Source organism: Erythranthe guttata, chromosome 8, assembly GCF_056151865.1.
Source record: "Erythranthe guttata isolate IM_541 chromosome 8, IM_541, whole genome shotgun sequence".
NCBI classification, from domain to species: Eukaryota; Viridiplantae; Streptophyta; class Magnoliopsida; order Lamiales; family Phrymaceae; genus Erythranthe; species Erythranthe guttata.
Window position 1 is genome coordinate 20,118,224 of NC_142540.1, and position 16,769 is coordinate 20,134,992.

Below are 16,769 nucleotides of genomic sequence, written 5' to 3' on the forward strand. Positions count from 1 at the left end.
AACGAAATTAATTTTGTCGATAAAGAAATCGTTGCCTATTTTGCATTTTCTTCTAGTGATCACATTTGATACCCAAGGAAGGTACAACCCAACCACGAGGTACATCAATAGGTGTTACGATAATACGTAAAACGCGATTGGCCCAATTCTGGATCATCTTCTCAACCGGTTTGTACACGACCGCGTGAGTTATACCGAGCAATACGAAAAGAAAAATAGAAAAACACTAGACACCTGCATATATACTTATGTCAACCAGACATAGACAAACAACAACCTTAATCCAAGCAAACAACCTCCAAAACTACCAAACGTTTGGTGGCTTCAACCACCAATATATATATATATATATATATATATATATATATATATATATATATAATATATAATCACATGATCAAGATTCAAGATTTGGTCGTTTTAAGAAATCCAACATAAGCATATCTATATTTGTTAGGACAATATCATAGTATCCAATTCATCAAACTCAAATTAAAAATTCAAGAATTGAACTCACTGAGTTAACTCGACAAACAACAGAGGCAGAAAATTACACACCATTAACATCAAAAGCATCTCTCTCAAAGTTTTTAATATAAAAATAAATTATAAAAAAAAGGGATTTACAACACAGTAAAAAAAAATCACTTTTGATATCAAAAGCTTTTTTACAGCTTTAAATTCAGATCAATCGTCTCTCCCTTTTCGCCATTATTACTCCCGATGCTCAAATGTCTCGTCGTTTCATCGTTCGGCAATTTAATTGGAAAGAAGCTAAACGAGTCCGAGCTTTTGGAATATTCCTAATATACATACACACGCATTAGAATTTTAACTCGAGTTTAGTTAAGAGAGCAATTTTCAACGGAATATAATAATACCTCGATTGGAGTACTTTCATATTCGAATAATCCGTGCTTCGAGTTCAAATTCGGAGGAGCCAATGTAAGAAAATCTCCATCTAGCCTCTCATTTTTTCGGTTTACGTCTTTTACGTTACGATCGGGCAGTGAGTTTGAGTTCAAAGGGCCTTCTCTGCAAATTTTGTGAAGAAAAAAGTTATTCCGTCGATTTTCAAGAATAACGAAAAACGATAATTTTATTAACAAATCAAGAAACAGTTATTGAACCTGATCATGCATTTGGTTCTCGGCTCGATATTAGCTGTATATCTATTATCGCTAGACGAAGCTAATAATTCGTCCGATTTAGATACGGAAGAATAATTCTTCGGATGAAAATTGCATTGCGACAACGGCGGACTTTCTAATGAGAAGGGGTACGACCTCTTCATGCCGATTATCTATTACAACATTAATTAAAAATCAAATCAGATAATAATAATATATAATTCCATAATTAAATCAAGAAACTATGTGAGTAAAAAAAAATTACGACACAAAAAAAATCAAGAATGTATAAACCTTATCATCATCTGTCCACGAAGGTACGTAATTGTTACTGCGGAAACTTTGGTTTGAAGGGGGCTCCATCGGAGAATTTAGTTCGACCGAAGAGGAATTCATATTCACCTGCGAATTAATTTAATTCGTCAACGAATCGAAAAAAAAATATAATAATAATAATTAAAAAAAAAAAAAAAAACACAAAGAACTAACTAAACTAATATAAAAACTAACCATTGAGGAAGAAGAGGAACAAGACCGGTGAATTTGGTGCGATCGGCTATTAATCGGAAGGGGCAAAACAGAGGGGTCGTACGGTAAATTCACTTGCGGCTCAAACGAAAATCGGCGACTATCAACGAACCCTTGTTTTTCGTTCTTCGAAATCCGAACCGAATTCTCGTGCCGACTGTAGAATGCTTTCGGCGAGGGGAGATTAGTTCTTGGTGGTGATGATGGGGGTTGAGGTGGGGGTGGGGGTGGGGGTGGGAGGGGGGCGGAATTGTGAAATGGGGGCCTAAAATTTGAGCATTGAGCAGCTAAAAATGGAGGGGAATTATTATTATTATTGTTATTAATATTATTATTGTTACTATTGGTTGATGAACAAATTGCATTTTTGGCTAAAATATTAGCTGCTTGAACTGCTTGTACAGACTGCTTCTTTTGTTGTTCCTCTAACCTAATTTTCTCAAGCTGAGCAACCCCCAATCCTCTCTGTGGGACTTTCTTCTGCTTGATCTTTTTCGACCTACTATTACTACTGCAACCACTTCCGCCACCGCCGGCGGCGGCGGCGCCGCCACCGCCGGCGCCGCTGTAGCTACTAGACCCTAAAATGTGTTCTTCTCGAGGCATTCTTCTTCTCCTCCTCCCATCAAAATCAAGAAAAAATCTTGGGATTTATAGGAGTGATGAATCTTGAATGGTCCATATTTTTTCGAGATTTCCGAAATCCGATGAAATTAAAGGAGGAAAAAGAAAAAAAACACGAAATCTGAACGAAATGGGAAAATCTGAAAGAATTTAAACAACCCAGATCTCCATTTTGTAGATTGAGCAAAATCTTGACGATCATGGGTCAAGATTGCCCTTTTTTCTTTAAATTTTTTTCAAAAAAATAAAAATTATATATAGAAACAAGAACAAACCCCCATAAAAACACACACACTACACACACTCGAGAGAAGGTAGAGAGAGAAAGAATCTGAGATCTTTGAAAAAAAAAAACACAGTTGTCAAGAGTTGTCTTAGGAGAGAGATCAGATTCAGTTATATATGGAAACAAAAAGGAGATGAGAAAATTACTCTTTCTTGTTTTTTATTTTTTCTTTTTTATTTATTTATTTTTATTTGTGAAATTAAAAAAAAAAACAATATAATGCAAATCTAATGCATGCTATATGAATGCTTTGCCACTCTCTTCCAATCTAATTTATCGCCAAAATCCTCGCTCCACTCTTCTTTTTCACCATCCTTTAGACCGCCTCTTTCTCCCTCTCTTTTTTTTAGGGAAAATTGCACATCACTCCCTAAAAATTTCTAGTGTTTGCACTTTACCCCCTCAAAATTTTAAAAAGTGTATGTCCCCCTTCAAAATGTAATTCTTTTTGCACATTGTCCGGATAGCAGAATTTCGATGGATTATTCATCGGAATTGAATATTTTTGTTGCACGTTGCCCCTTTATATGTTATTTTTGTTGCACGTTACACCTTAAGAAAATATTATTTTTTTGCACATTGCCCCTTTAATATGTTCCTTTTTTTGCACAATGCCCACCAAAAATTGGCATCTGGGGCAAAGTGCAACCAAAATAATATTTTGAAGGGGGATCATCCAGTTTTTGAATTTTTAGGGGCGAAAGTGCAAAAATTAAAAATTTGTAGGGGGTAAAGTGAATTTTGTCCTTTTTATAATAATAATAATTATTATAATAATTATTATTATTTACTATAATTAGGCAATTTGATTTATGCAAGATGGGATTTCTAAAAGGAGAAAAATGTGTGTGGAGTAAGGCAAGGTTGGATTGTGCATGTTTGTAGCATTTTAGGACATTTACTTTTGGAAGTTTTATGCATGGGTCCCTAAATTTCATGCATGCACACACTCTCTCTTTCCTCTTCAGGGTTTTCTTAATTTTAAAATATTAGAATTACCACCCTAAAGTTTGATATAATTTCAAAAAGATCCTTTTATTTTGGGAAATTACATCATAGTCATTGTACAGATTTTTCTCATGTGTTGGTACTTAGTAGTAGTGACAGAAGAATCTTTGAAATTCTAGGAACCATTATTTGAGAATTCCATAATTACACTTTACACCCTTGAAATAAGATTTGTACTACTTTGCACCCTCAAAAAGAATTAATAGCACTTTGCACCCTCGAAACGTTATAAATCATGAATAATTCACCCAAAATGAATAAAAAAACAATAAAAACTTAAATTACCCTTATTAGGCTTTAAATGTTTATATTTAGGGTGCACTGTGAATGATTTATTGTGTTTCTAGGGTATAGAGTGCTATTAATTTATTTTCAAGGGGTGTAACATTATTATTGTATTTTACTCTCCTTTTAATTTAGGGGTGGTTGGTTTATACATTTTGCTAATTTCTTTGGGATCCTTTATGGATCATTAGTTTGAGGGATTTAATTGTAAATTCTCAAAAAAATATACTTTTGTTTGTAATTAAATCAAACCTTATAAAATAAATTAAATCAGTATTGATAAAAAGAAAGTCAATTAATTTAGGTGCCAGCTTATAGTGGTCCACAAAGTAGGAATTAGCTTATTTTGAGTATGTGAAATTTACTTTTATGTTTCTTTGTAGCTCACTTTATTGGTTGGATATACAAAAATATATCTTTAGATGGTCCATTAAAATTGCTTGCAATTTAACTCAATCTTTTATATATATATCATGACATCGATTTCATAGTACCATAGATATGACTTATGAGTGTGAGTGTATGAAGATTTAGAGCCCCGTTTGGCAAAACTTATTCTAAATATTTGATTAGTTTTTACGCTCGATAAGTTATTTTAAGAGTTGATAAGTTATTATATCTTATTTTAAATTAATTTTTAAAGTGTTTGAAAAATAAGCTTATAAGTTATTTTTATTCATTATAAGACCATAAATAAAAATGTGGAGTAGATGTACTTTTAAGAAACTTTCTAGCAGCTTAATTTTTAAAAAATTTAAGATCTTAATTTTTTTTTAAATTAGCAAACACTTTGAAAGAGCTTATAAACTCTTAAACATCTTATAAACTCTTTTTAACAGCTTATAAGCTTAGCCAAACACCCTCTTATCGAATGTCAGCGAAATCCAATTAGATGTTTTCATCAAAACAAAATTAATCCCATAAATTATATCTCATATTATCAATTATGTAGTATTAATTTCTCAATGATGTACATATTCTTCTAACAATTATGGTTTATTGCATACTCATTATAATCTTTTTGTCTTATTTCATTTACTACTATCAAAATAAGATCTTGTTGCCTATAAGATTGGGATTTTATTTTCAAACAAAAGACCTCTTATTTAAATCTTCAACGGTCATTCACTAATTACCAAAGATCATTTATATTATAAAGATCTCCTAAATTGATAGTCTAAGACTCAAAACTACAAAAAATATTTTTATGAAAATCGAGGCCAAAACGGGAGAGTTCCGATATATTTCACGATGTGTAACATCTATAATAATGAAGAAAAAAAATGAAGGGCAAATTACAGTGTCCCCCTGAAGTATGCTCAAATTACAAAAAAATCCTTCATGTTCTGACAAATTACAACCACCCCTTCAACTATGCATTGTCTTGCACGTCCACCCTTACGGTTTCAAATTTACCTACTGAATGAGGGTTTTTTTCATAAGACGATAAATAGTTGAGGGGGTGGTTGTAATTATCCAAACAGAAGGTGGTTTTTTCGTAATTTAAACTACCAAAAATGTAATTTAATTAATTAAATATTATATTATCATAAGTTCAAATATTGTTTAAGCTTAGCTAGCAAAAGGGTCCACTTGCAACAATATTAATTAAATTCCCCAATCTTTAGAATTATTTGCATGGACCACAAAAAATTTACTATCAATATTTTGTTACTAAAAACGTTTACAAGCCAAAAAAGGAAGGACTTGATGCAAAACAAACCGTAGACCATAACCGAAAGGCAAGCCAAGAATTGAAAGTGGGGATCAATTAAAATTAAAAATCAAATCTTTCAAATGTTATGCCAATGGATTTGGCTTTCAAGATTGGGTCCACTTTGGCCTTAGCAAAAACAAAACTTTGTTTTTTTTTTGTCTTTTAGAGGGGGCAACCGGCAACCACCACATCTCCACCACAAGGACGGTGGAGCCACCGTGACACGCCACCAGTTTTCTTGTTTTTCTTTTTTTTTTTCTTTTTTGAGATTGAATTGTAAAGATTTTGTTGGATATGAGGAAAAAACACACACACATATTCCACATACGCATTTATTTATTCACAAGATATTTGGAAGCATATAAATGTAGGGTAATTAATTTATAGTGGACCGTAAAAAGAATATGGTAAATTACGGTCACCCCCTCAGATAGAGTTAAATTACGAAAAAAAAATCATATTATTTGGGTAATTGTAATCACCCTTCGATTGTGAATCTTCTTAAACGTCCGCTCTTGCAGTGTCAAATTTAGTGGAATTTTGTAAATTATGTGGACTATTCTATAATTTGTACCTGTTTTATCTCATTCGAGCTTCACATTTTGAAACAAGATGATTATAAAATGTGTGTATGATGGCTTGTAAAAATCAATTGTAGTGCATCAGAAACTGAATTTTTGCATAAAACAAATACAAACTAGAGAAAATTCAACAAAAAGTAGAAGATTATGTTGAATTTGACACTATAAGGGTGGATGTGTCAGAAGATTCATGGTTGAAGGGTTTTTTCGTAATTTGACACTGTAAGGATGGACGTGTAAGAAAATTTGACACCATAAGGATGGAAGTGATTGTAATTACCCAAACATGAGATGGCATTTTCGTAGTTTCACCTTACCTCAAGGGTGGCCGTAATTTAACAAAAAAAATATTATGGACTGGAAAATAAAATCTAAAGGGGCCTTTGTATTTTTTTGGAATTTATAAAATTGGAACGAAAAATGCAAATATTAATAGTTTTAGGAAATAATCGCACACACCCAACACTCGTAAATCTGCATTGAGGTTAGAAAACATGTCATTTTTAAAAGGAGGTGGGAGATACAGCCAAATAATGATTTGATATTATTAAAATTAATTGTTTATTATTGTGTTTACAATTCAATCCAAGTTAATTACTAATCATACAAAAGAGTAACAGTACAAGACACCATCACAGTGTTGTAACACAAATTTATTGGCCATTGTATTAAATACACATAACGTCTTCTGCATTAATATAACAAAAAGGCCATTGTATTAATACAAATAATGTCTTCAGCATCAATATAACAAAAAGTCCCGTAGCTCAGTTGGTTAGAGCGTTGGTCTTATGAGCCGAAGGTCGCGGGTTCGAGCCCCGCCGGGACTATTCTCGTTTTAATATTGAATTTAACTAATTTTTTGGCGTAAAAAAATTAAAAAGTGACGTCAAAAATATATAAATACACGAAATAGTCCCGGCGGGGCTCGAACCCGCGACCTTCGGCTCATAAGACCAACGCTCTAACCAACTGAGCTACGGGACTTGCACATTTTTAATTTGTGGATGTTTCTATATAACCTATATAAAACGAATATTTTCCTACACATTTCTTACAAGTTACAAGTATTACATTATAGCCATCAGAAAATTTATAATTCAAGACAATTTGAAATTTTATTTGTGTATGAGTAATTTTCCTTTAGGGATTGCCTTAATATGAATACATTACAAATACCCTCAAAACCAGCTATATATATGAACCTTGTGTTTATTCAATTGCTAAGAAAGCCGTCGTGCTATTTTTATATACAACGTAACATTCTCTTTCATTCGGTGGTTAAGGACAAAAATCAAAATGGGGTTAATTTGTGTTAAAATAACATGAGAAGTTTTTTCCCATACACCAACTCAAACGGCGACATAGTCGTAGCTCATGATTCATGAAGACTGTAGCAGACTTGGGTTGCATCAAGTAAATCGAACCAATCCTTCTGGATAGCGCTGACATAATGCCGAAGATAAGCTTCTAACTCGTCATTCATCCGTTTGATCGGGATGATTGGTCGTTGACAATTTCAACTCAGTCCCCAACATATTAAACAATGTTGTCTAGAAACGATCCGTACACCGAATATCCCGATCACTGATAATGTCCTACGAAATACCAAATAGTTCAAAACATTCTTCAAGAATAACTCCAGCCACTTTTTGTCGGACAAGCCATTTGTGCAGCAATGAAAATCTCATACTTTGAGAAACGGACAACGATAATGAAGATAGATGCGTCACTATTCACTTTTGGAAATCCCGACACAAATTTCATCGAAACCGATTGCTAAGGTCTCTCCGGAATGGGCAGAGGCTACAGTAAACACTTTCAAGAAAATCCGACTCAACACGAGTCAAGACACAAACGTAGCACTACTCAACAACTTTTCTTCTCTTCATTAATAGTTTTTTCTAAAATTTGTCATAAATTTTAAACTATATAGTCAATAAAATTATTACTTAAAATCAGATCTATTATCAATATCTTAGAAATAAAATAGACTAAAATTATGATTAACATTAAATTTATAATTTTATGATAATTTGGTGAAATGCCGTGGGAGATCAAACCAAATCATGTTCCGTGTAGAATTTTGTGAATTTTTTTTATTAATGGTTGAAGATGCTCTTAAATAAAAATGCGTTTTTCTAGTGAAAATACTGTTTTGAATATTAATTCTTCACTCTAAAGTTATGTTGCAGAGAGAGAGAGAGAGAGAGAGAGAGAGAGAGAGAGAGAGAGAGAGAGAGAGAGAGAGAGAGAGAGAGAGAGAGAGAGAGAGAGAGAGAGAGAGAGAGAGAGAGAGAGAGAGAGAGAGAGAGAGAGAGAGAGAGAGAGAGAGAGAGAGAGAGAGAGATCTTCTGTAAAATTGGTGTTGAGCTTTCAGAAGAAGATGAAATATCAAAATCCCAACACACACCACCTTCTTTTCTGCTTCTTTGTCAATTATAAACCAGCAAATTCTATTTTTGCTCTCATAATTTAATTATTTTATTTATTTATGTATATATATATATATATACTACTAATATATCTCTCTCTTCCTTCCCCCCTTTTCACACACACACACACTTATGCTCATAATTAACCTCATTATAAGTTAAAGTAAGTAATTTTAAGTACTTGTATTCCTATATATGTGTGTGTGTCAGTGTGTGTTTGCGCCTTATATATTATAACTTTTTTGCATATTATTTACAAGATATTTAGCCAGTTAGTTAATTATATGGTAGTGATTTTGTATGCAGGTGCAGTAACTCAGCATCAGAAACTCAGATATATATATGGGTTCAGGGTTTTGGTTCAACTCTATAGCATGCCTAAACTTATTTAAGGGAAATAAACATAACCAAATTCAGGTCTCTCTCTCTCTCTCTCTCTCTCTCTCTCTCTCTCTCTCTCTCTCTCTCTCTCTCTCTCTCTCTCTCTCTCTCTCTCTCTCTCTCTCTCTCTCTCTCTCTCTCTCTCTCTCTCTCTCTCTCTCTCTCTCTCTCTCTCTCATGTTGAACTGTTGAACTGTTGATACAGAATTCTGGGAAAAAGTCAAATGGATCAAAGTGTAAGTACTTAAAGAATTCCAAATTAACTCAAGACTTTGCTGCTACAAAAATCCAGTCTGCTTATAGGGCATACAAGGTAACAACAACAATTATTATTATTATTATTAGGGCAAATTACAGCCACCCCTGAGGCATGGCCAAATTACGAAAAAACCCCTCTTGTTTGGATAATTACAGTCATCCCCTCCTTTTAAATATTTTTACATAAAATTTATGTAATTCGGTTATTTACTGAACCACATCGTACATTCAATTCAGTAAACGGTATTAAATGTTGGTGAACCGAAATTTCAGCTCGATTTTACCGAATTAACATCCCTAAATTTACCTCTAGAAGGGTCTTTTCATAAGATAATACATAGTTGAGGGGTGGCTGTAAAATTGCCCTAATATTAATGATTTGAGTTTGTGCATGCAGGCAAGAAAGGCTTTAAGGCGTCTAAAGGGAATAGTGAGATTTCGAGAAGAGGGGCATTATAGTCATTGTGTCGAAAAACAGACAATCTCAGCTCTAAATCATATCCATTTGTGGAGTAAGATACAAGCCGAGATTAGGGCTCGATGGCTAGCCATGGTTATCGAATCCCGATCGACTCAGAAAAAACTCGATAACCAGTTCAAACTTGACGCTAAGCTCCATCAACTAGAGGTAGAATGGAACGGTGGCTCCGGAAACATGGAGGAAATTCTTAACAAAATACAATGCAGAGAAACAGCAGCCGCTAAACGAGAAAGAACGATGGCTTACGCTTTCTCCCACCAGGTATATATACTAGAGGGCAAATTACGGCCACCCTTGAGGTATAGCCAAATTACGAAAACACCCTTTTATTTTGGCATATCGAAATTTTGGTTCGGTTTCACTGATTTAACATCCCTAAATTAACCTCTGGAGGTATTTTCGTAAGATAATATATAGTTGAAGGGGTGGTTGTAATTACCCAGACAAGGGGTGGTTGTAATTACCCAGACAGGAGGGGGTTTTTGTAATTTGACCATAACTCAGGGGGTGTCCGTAATTTGCCCTATAATATATCTCATCCAATTAACCAAATTTTTCGATTTTTTTCTTGAATAAAATATTTTCCGATTTTTTTTTTTTTCAGTGGAAAGCGAATTCGAGTCAGTCTTTTGGACAATGTTACTACGATTTGAGCAAAGAGAACTGGGGATGGAGCTGGAAAGAAAGATGGGTTGCCGTTCGCCCGTGGGAGAATCGGTGCCAAACGAGGCATTCCCATTTCAAGAAAAATCGAATTTAACGAAAACCGGGTTTTTTTTTTTTTTTTTTGCCGAAATAAAATATTTAGTGTGGTTTGTTAAACTTGTGATGGTGATGGAAGCTTCTTTTTGCAATAAGTTGTTTGGATTATTACATTTGTTACTATATTTGTGTCCCTAATGTTTTTTTTATTTTAAAGATGATTGTTTTGCTTTCTGTCATTTGTTGGTTTTATTTAATTTCTGCCTGCCAAACTGTTCATGCATTTATTTTTTAATTTATTTATTTATTTTCCTACCATACAACATCTAACAAACAAAGATTCTGACATTCCCTCCTCAATCTGGTGTCTACCAAAAAAAAAAAAAGAAAATTTGTCCTAAATTTCAATATATTATTTAGGATAATTTACAGTCAACCCCTAAAATAATGTCATATTACGAACAAACCCCTCATGTTTGGGTAATTACAACCACCCCTCAACTATGAATCTTTTTAAACATCCACCATTTCGGTGTCAAATTTAGTAGAATTGTGTAAATTACGTAGAATATTTTCCAGTTTATACCTGTTTTACCCCTTTCAAGCTTCACATTTTGAAACAAGATGACCATAGATGTGTCTTTAGGCTTGTAAATATCAGATAACGTCATTGCAGTGCATCAGAAACTGCATTTTTCCACAAAACAAGTACAACTAGAGAACATTTCCACGGAATTTAGAAGATTCTGTTGAATTTGACACCACAAGGAGGATGGACGTGTAAGAAAATTCATAGTTGAGGGAAAGATTATAATTACCCAAACAAGAGGATTTTCATAATTAGACCTTACCTCATGGGGTTGCAGTAATTTTCCCGATTATTTAATAGTTAATACAAACAATACTATATTTGAAAATATAATCTTACACTTCCAGATTTTTCCAAAAATCCCAGCTATTTATCTATTCTGCTTTTTTTGTTTCTTTTAAAAACAGTACTAATCAACAATAAAGAAGCACCAACAACCGTCAAGCAATTGTCACCATCTCAATATAAGCCAAATGTTTTATTTTTATTTTTAATTAATTAATTTAAATCTAATTTATTTATTTATTCTTTTTTTAAAAGAAGACTTATTTCCAGCTAGATATGTAGAGATTTTTAAAGAAGCACAGACATTTTGCAGTGTAGGGGACCAAGAATTGATTATGATGATAATGGCCAAGTACCCTCAAATTTGGTTTTATTCAAAGGGTTGTTTCTTTTTCTATAAATTAGAGGGTCTTAATTTATTAATTATTATTATTATTCTTATTTATTATTATGACATTTAATTCAAATTTACATAATGTAGGTTCTTGATTAAGCCTCTCCTATAAACTTTTTGGGCAAAATGCATTTCTCTTAGAGTGTGACAATTCAAAAGCTATGCAATAATATGCATAGAATAATTGAAACTTATACACCATATGAACTAATAGCCAAGAAAGTTTGGTTTTAAATAGTAATATTACATAACATTAGGATGAATTCAATTTTGTAGCATCATTTAATTACCTAAACAAACTCGCGAGATTTATTATTATAGATTCGAAATCGGCATTTCAAATATCAACTGTTTAGAGGGTGTATGGCCTAGCTTATAAGCTGTTAAAATGAGCTTATAAGTTCTTTCAAAGTCTTTGGTAAAAATTATAAAAATATCTTAAAAATTCAAAAAACGAGTTGTTGGAAAGCAAATAAGATTTTTATTTAAGATCTTTCATTATCCTAACACATTAAAAATTAATTCTAAGAATAAGACGTAACGACTTATCAGCTCTTAAAATAACTTACTAGATGTAAGAGCTTATCGTATGTTTAAAATAAGCTTAGCCAAACGGGCACTAATAATCGAAAAATGATCACTCTCACAAAAACCCCACCTGAGATTGAGATGTATGTAACAAATATTCATGTCAAGAATGGCTAATTCTTGATTAGAAGAGACAAAGTGAACAAACACACAAGCAAGCAAAATAGTACAAACATAACGAGTCTTTAACAACAACCGAAAAAAACCGAAAAAGCGAAATTAAATTGGCTAATTCTTGATTAGAAAACATTAAATCGACTAACATAATGATAATAGATTGCTAAGCAAATCGGAATCGGGAAAAAAACCTGATACTAAAACCAGAGATTCTCCGCCTCCCGATAAGCTGCCACCGAGTTAGAACTCACTCAAGCCGGGCGCTATAGTTCTTGATATACTGCAAAATGTGAGTTCAATTTAGCGGTTAAAAGTTTATTTTAATCGAGTTAATGAAATTAAAACATGGTGGGATTATCGGGAAATCACCTGTTAATGGGGAATCGGCTTTTTATAGAGCGAGTCGGAGATCAGTGGCGAGAATCGGAGGAAGCAGAGGAAGGCTTGTCGGAGTAGCCATCGTGCTCCTCTTCGTCACCTTGAATTCGTGCCGGGATGTGGAACCCGCCGCCGGGGAATCCGCCGGGGAATCCACCGGAGAATCCGATCCCGGAGAGGGAAGACGGATAGATTGGGATAAAACCCGAATTGTGATCCGACATTGTAGACGGGTCGATCCAAGCACGAATCGAAGGTGTGTTACTGGACTGAAGGGGTCCCCTTTGTTGGAAGAACTGGTTGTGGTTGTGCCCTAATAGCTGCTGCAGCAGCGGCTGCTGCGGCACTGGCGGCGAATTGAACATGTAGCCGCCGGAGGAGGCGGCAACGGCGCCGCCGCCTCCTGCGGTGGCATCGGCCCCGGAGTTCCAGGGTGGGAGCCGCTGGAACTGGTGGTGGTCGGGCCAGGGTGGGGTTCCGTCGAAGCCGAGAGGAATGCCGCTGAGGAGGACTTGGCCGCCGCGTGGCGGCGATTGTTCGTTGTGGTGGTGGTGGGTGAGGGTTTGGTGGTGGTGGCGGAGCATGATTGGATCTTGGAAGGATTGGAGGGAGAGGCGTAAATCTTGGTTGTTGTCGGGCTGATGGAACTGCATACCGGAGGAGTTCGATTCGCCGGAGGCGCCCATCGGGAAGAACGACTTGATGGTGTCGGCGATGACGTCAGAGTCCATTGACGGCGGAAGGAAGCTTGAGTTGGAATTGTTGGGGTGGTGGAGGGCTTGTTGGCGGCGGCGGTCTCGTTCTTCTTCCTCCTCCTCCTCTTCCAGCATTACCATTGCCCTTTTGCCGGAATCGGATTGGCGGTGGTTTTCATCTTCTTCTTCCTCCTCTTCGTGTTCGTTCTTGTGATGGGCGGCGTCGTCTGGTCGGAAAGATGGGTTCGGCGGTGGCGGGGGACAGGTGGCGGTGGGATGCCAGGCGGGGAGCTGGGCGAGTTCATCAATGGCGGATTTGGCTTTCTTGATGAGCCAATCGACGGCTTTGCTGGGGCGGTCGTAGCCGAGGCGGTCTTGAACGTCGTAGAATTGGATGGCGGTGTGGGCGGCGAGGCGCACGCGCCGGTCACGTGGTCCTTTGGCGGTGCAGACTTTGCTGTGGCGGTCTTTTCTGCCGATGGACCTCACAATGTGGCCGCCCTGCACCTCCACAATCTCGCCTACGGCGGCGGCGCCGCCGCTCTTCAGACCTAATCTCGACGGCGTTGGCTGGTGGTGGTGTTGGTGGTGGCTGCTGCTGCCGTCGCCGCCGCCGCCCATCTTTTCTCGCAACTTTGCATGCTCGTCGGAGGTGGGGTCTAGCGACGAGGACGGGTGAGGGAGGTAGGAGCGTTTCTTCGGCGGCTCCGGCGGCGGCGGCTGGTGGTGGTGGGGTTCTAATCTTCTACCGTAAAGAAGCTCATTCTGATGGAAAAGTTCTTGAAAAGACAAATGGGACGCCGGCGGCGGCTCCTGGTGGTGGTGGCGGCGGTGGTTATCTTGTTCATCCTCATCTCCTCCTCCGCCGCCGCCGCCTCCGCCTCCCTCCTCCGCTACATGATTTGAGGTTGATGTAATCTGATTTGGATTTTGATTTTGATACAGATGAAGATTCCTCTGAGGATCCAGACTTGTTCCAGCTTTTGATTTTCACAAACACAAAAAAAAAGAAAAAAAAAAGTACTTTTTTTTTTTTGTTTTTAAATTTTTCACTTATCTGTGGGTAGTTTCTTCAGTACATCTCTCTTTGCTGCCAAAAAAATCTGATAATCTGCTTCTGCTTCTGCTTCTGCTTTTTGCTTCTCCCATTCAACTTTTCTGTATTCCATTTACCTTATTAAACCAAATTAAATAATTAAAATTAAAAAATCCCATCTTCAGCCTAACCCATCTTCCACACTACAATCTATTCCAACAAAAATTAAAAGAGAGAGAGAGAATTTGTTTATTAATTTTATTTATTTGGGATATTAATTTGGAAAAATAAAAAAAAAATCAAGAAAATGTTTCTCTTTCTCTCTCTCTCTCTATATCACTAATAATCTCTCTCTAGAAAGAGAAAGAGAAAGAGAGTAGTACTAAAAGAGGGGGTGGATGGCAGTGAAGAGGGGTGGCAGTGTTTGGGTCAGAAAAGAGATTAAAAGATCTGTGTGATATCAACACTGCCTGCCCCCCTCACCCCCACCCCCACCCCTGCTCCTGTTTTTTGTACACCCCCTCTACTATTCCAACATTTTTTTATTCTTTTTTTTATTTTACTTCTTTTTTTTTTAATTCAATTCATTAATCACTAACTTGGCTACTTATTTCTCTCCATTCCCATTTGTGTGATTTTATAGTAAATTTGGACGGATCAGATCGAAATTTTACATGTTTTTTTTCGAATTGGAATCAATTTGTGTGATTTTATCGTATATTTGGACGGATCAGATTGAAATTTTACATTTTTTTTTCCGAATTGGAATCTGTGGAATTCAAAATTTACATTTTTCGGTCATCTGTAATATAAATTACGAAATCATAACATAAAAAAATATTTTTTTAAACGAAAATAGGATTGGGAATTACAACATAATTAGGGTGTATAGATGAGTTGAGTCGGCTCGTGAACTCGGTGAGCTGACTCGACAAAAGCTCGAAATTGAACTCGAATTTTTCTAGGTGGAGCATTCTGGCGAGTTGAGCTCGAGCTCATTCTTCACGCGAGCCTTGTTTTTTTAATTTATTTTTTAACTAAAATTCAAACAGCCAAGTTCGGCTCGTTTGCTACACCACTAAACATAACATGTATTCCAATTTCGTTAACAAAGTTCAGACTACAAAATATTGTTCCGAAATTGACAGAATCCAAAATTATGTTCCAATTAAATTCCGAATTGTGTCCAATTAGGTGCCATTCAATTTTTATTTTCATTTTGGTAAATTGAATAATAATAATAATAGCTTAGAACCCTAATTTGTAGCCAGAGGTGTAGTGTTAGTGTGTGTGTGTGTGTGTGGACTGTGGAAGGATAGATCCTCTAAAATGGCACCACCACCATTCTTGAAAGTGACCCTTACAGCTTTTCTGGTTTCTCTCTCTCTCTCTCTCTCTCTCTCTCTGAATCTCTCTCAATCTCTCTCTCAATCTCTCTCTTACTTCACTTAAAAGGAACAACATAATCCTTTACCTCAATTTTCTCTCTCCTAAGCTACCTTTTTTTCTGGTGAATTGGATTCCTGTAAATAGCATCCCTCTTTATTTTGTCTCATTTAATTCTACTTCTTTTCACCCACCTTTACATTTTTATTTCTTTTTTTTATTTTTATTATTTTACCCATTTCTTATTAATCTACTTTTATCTTTGTTTTCTCTAATTTATATTCTCGTCACCCAAAATGAGTTTTTTAGTCCTGTAAATTTACTAATCGAGAATTTTAGTCCACCACATTTTAAAATCAGAAATCCAATCCCCCGTGTATTACAAAAATTGAGAATTTTGGTATTATAACATGCTATAACAGATAATTCAATGATTAGTTTAATGAATTAACATTAATATTCATAAAAATAATATATTAAAAAATAAACAAGATGATATGGCCAATTAGTTTGAACGTTTGAGACAGCAAAAAGAATATTAAGCATTTAACCTCCTATTACAAATCCTAATAATGTAACTACATCTTAATTGTGAAAATTAATTATGATAATCTGATGTACAATACATAATTAAAAAACATAGACACTGTTTTTTTTTTCACCAAAAAAAAATTGACTTTTTTTTTTCTAATATTATTTGTTATCGTAGAATTCTAATTCATGCTTAATTATATATTTTTTTTTATCAATTTTACCTTTTACTATTAATCGTAAGATAAATGAATAAGTTTGAAATTAAAAAGAGGTTATCATGTTAATTATTGCTGAGAATATTTGTATATTGTATTGGGGTGTAATTTTTAATATATTTATCAAATTAAAAAC

The 16,769-nt window shown here is 35.2% G+C and overlaps 3 protein-coding genes and 2 non-coding genes across 7 annotated transcripts; 2 read left to right on the forward strand and 3 right to left on the reverse strand.

Moving 5' to 3' along the window:
• Positions 1 to 418: 418 nt before the first annotated feature.
• On the reverse strand, positions 419 to 2,761 carry LOC105970352 (uncharacterized). The gene is made up of 5 exons (XM_088822307.1): positions 1,641 to 2,761; positions 1,425 to 1,532; positions 1,131 to 1,303; positions 882 to 1,035; positions 419 to 803 (listed from the first exon to the last, which is right to left on the reverse strand). The coding sequence occupies exons 1-5, from the start codon at positions 2,262 to 2,264 to the stop codon at positions 669 to 671; spliced, it is 1,194 nt and encodes a 397-aa protein (XP_088678433.1). The 5' UTR covers positions 2,265 to 2,761; the 3' UTR covers positions 419 to 668.
• Positions 2,762 to 6,915: 4,154 nt separating this feature from the next.
• TRNAI-UAU (transfer RNA isoleucine (anticodon UAU)) lies at positions 6,916 to 6,989 on the forward strand. Its single transcript has one exon. It is a non-coding gene; the product is annotated as a tRNA-Ile (tRNA).
• Positions 6,990 to 7,072: 83 nt separating this feature from the next.
• On the reverse strand, positions 7,073 to 7,146 carry TRNAI-UAU (transfer RNA isoleucine (anticodon UAU)). The gene has a single exon. It is a non-coding gene; the product is annotated as a tRNA-Ile (tRNA).
• Positions 7,147 to 8,631: 1,485 nt separating this feature from the next.
• Positions 8,632 to 10,655, forward strand: LOC105970328 (protein IQ-DOMAIN 10). 3 transcript variants are annotated; one of them, XM_088822308.1, is made up of 5 exons: positions 8,632 to 8,757; positions 8,901 to 9,011; positions 9,181 to 9,288; positions 9,631 to 9,975; positions 10,319 to 10,655. In XM_088822308.1, exons 2-5 carry the CDS (start codon positions 8,937 to 8,939, stop codon positions 10,472 to 10,474), a joined length of 684 nt encoding a protein of 227 aa, XP_088678434.1. In that variant the 5' UTR covers positions 8,632 to 8,757; positions 8,901 to 8,936; the 3' UTR covers positions 10,475 to 10,655. The 3 variants fall into 3 exon arrangements, with proteins under 3 accessions (XP_088678434.1, XP_088678435.1, XP_088678436.1); XM_088822309.1 differs by having other exon boundaries at positions 8,634 to 8,757; positions 8,907 to 9,011; XM_088822310.1 differs by having other exon boundaries at positions 8,693 to 8,757; positions 8,886 to 9,011.
• A 1,756-nt stretch (positions 10,656 to 12,411) lies between these two features.
• On the reverse strand, positions 12,412 to 15,011 carry TCP3 (TEOSINTE BRANCHED 1, cycloidea and PCF transcription factor 3). The gene is made up of 2 exons (XM_012995225.2): positions 12,759 to 15,011; positions 12,412 to 12,669 (listed from the first exon to the last, which is right to left on the reverse strand). The coding sequence occupies exon 1, from the start codon at positions 14,081 to 14,083 to the stop codon at positions 12,800 to 12,802; it is 1,284 nt and encodes a 427-aa protein (XP_012850679.2). The 5' UTR covers positions 14,084 to 15,011; the 3' UTR covers positions 12,412 to 12,669; positions 12,759 to 12,799.
• Between the last annotated feature and the right edge of the window lie 1,758 nt (positions 15,012 to 16,769).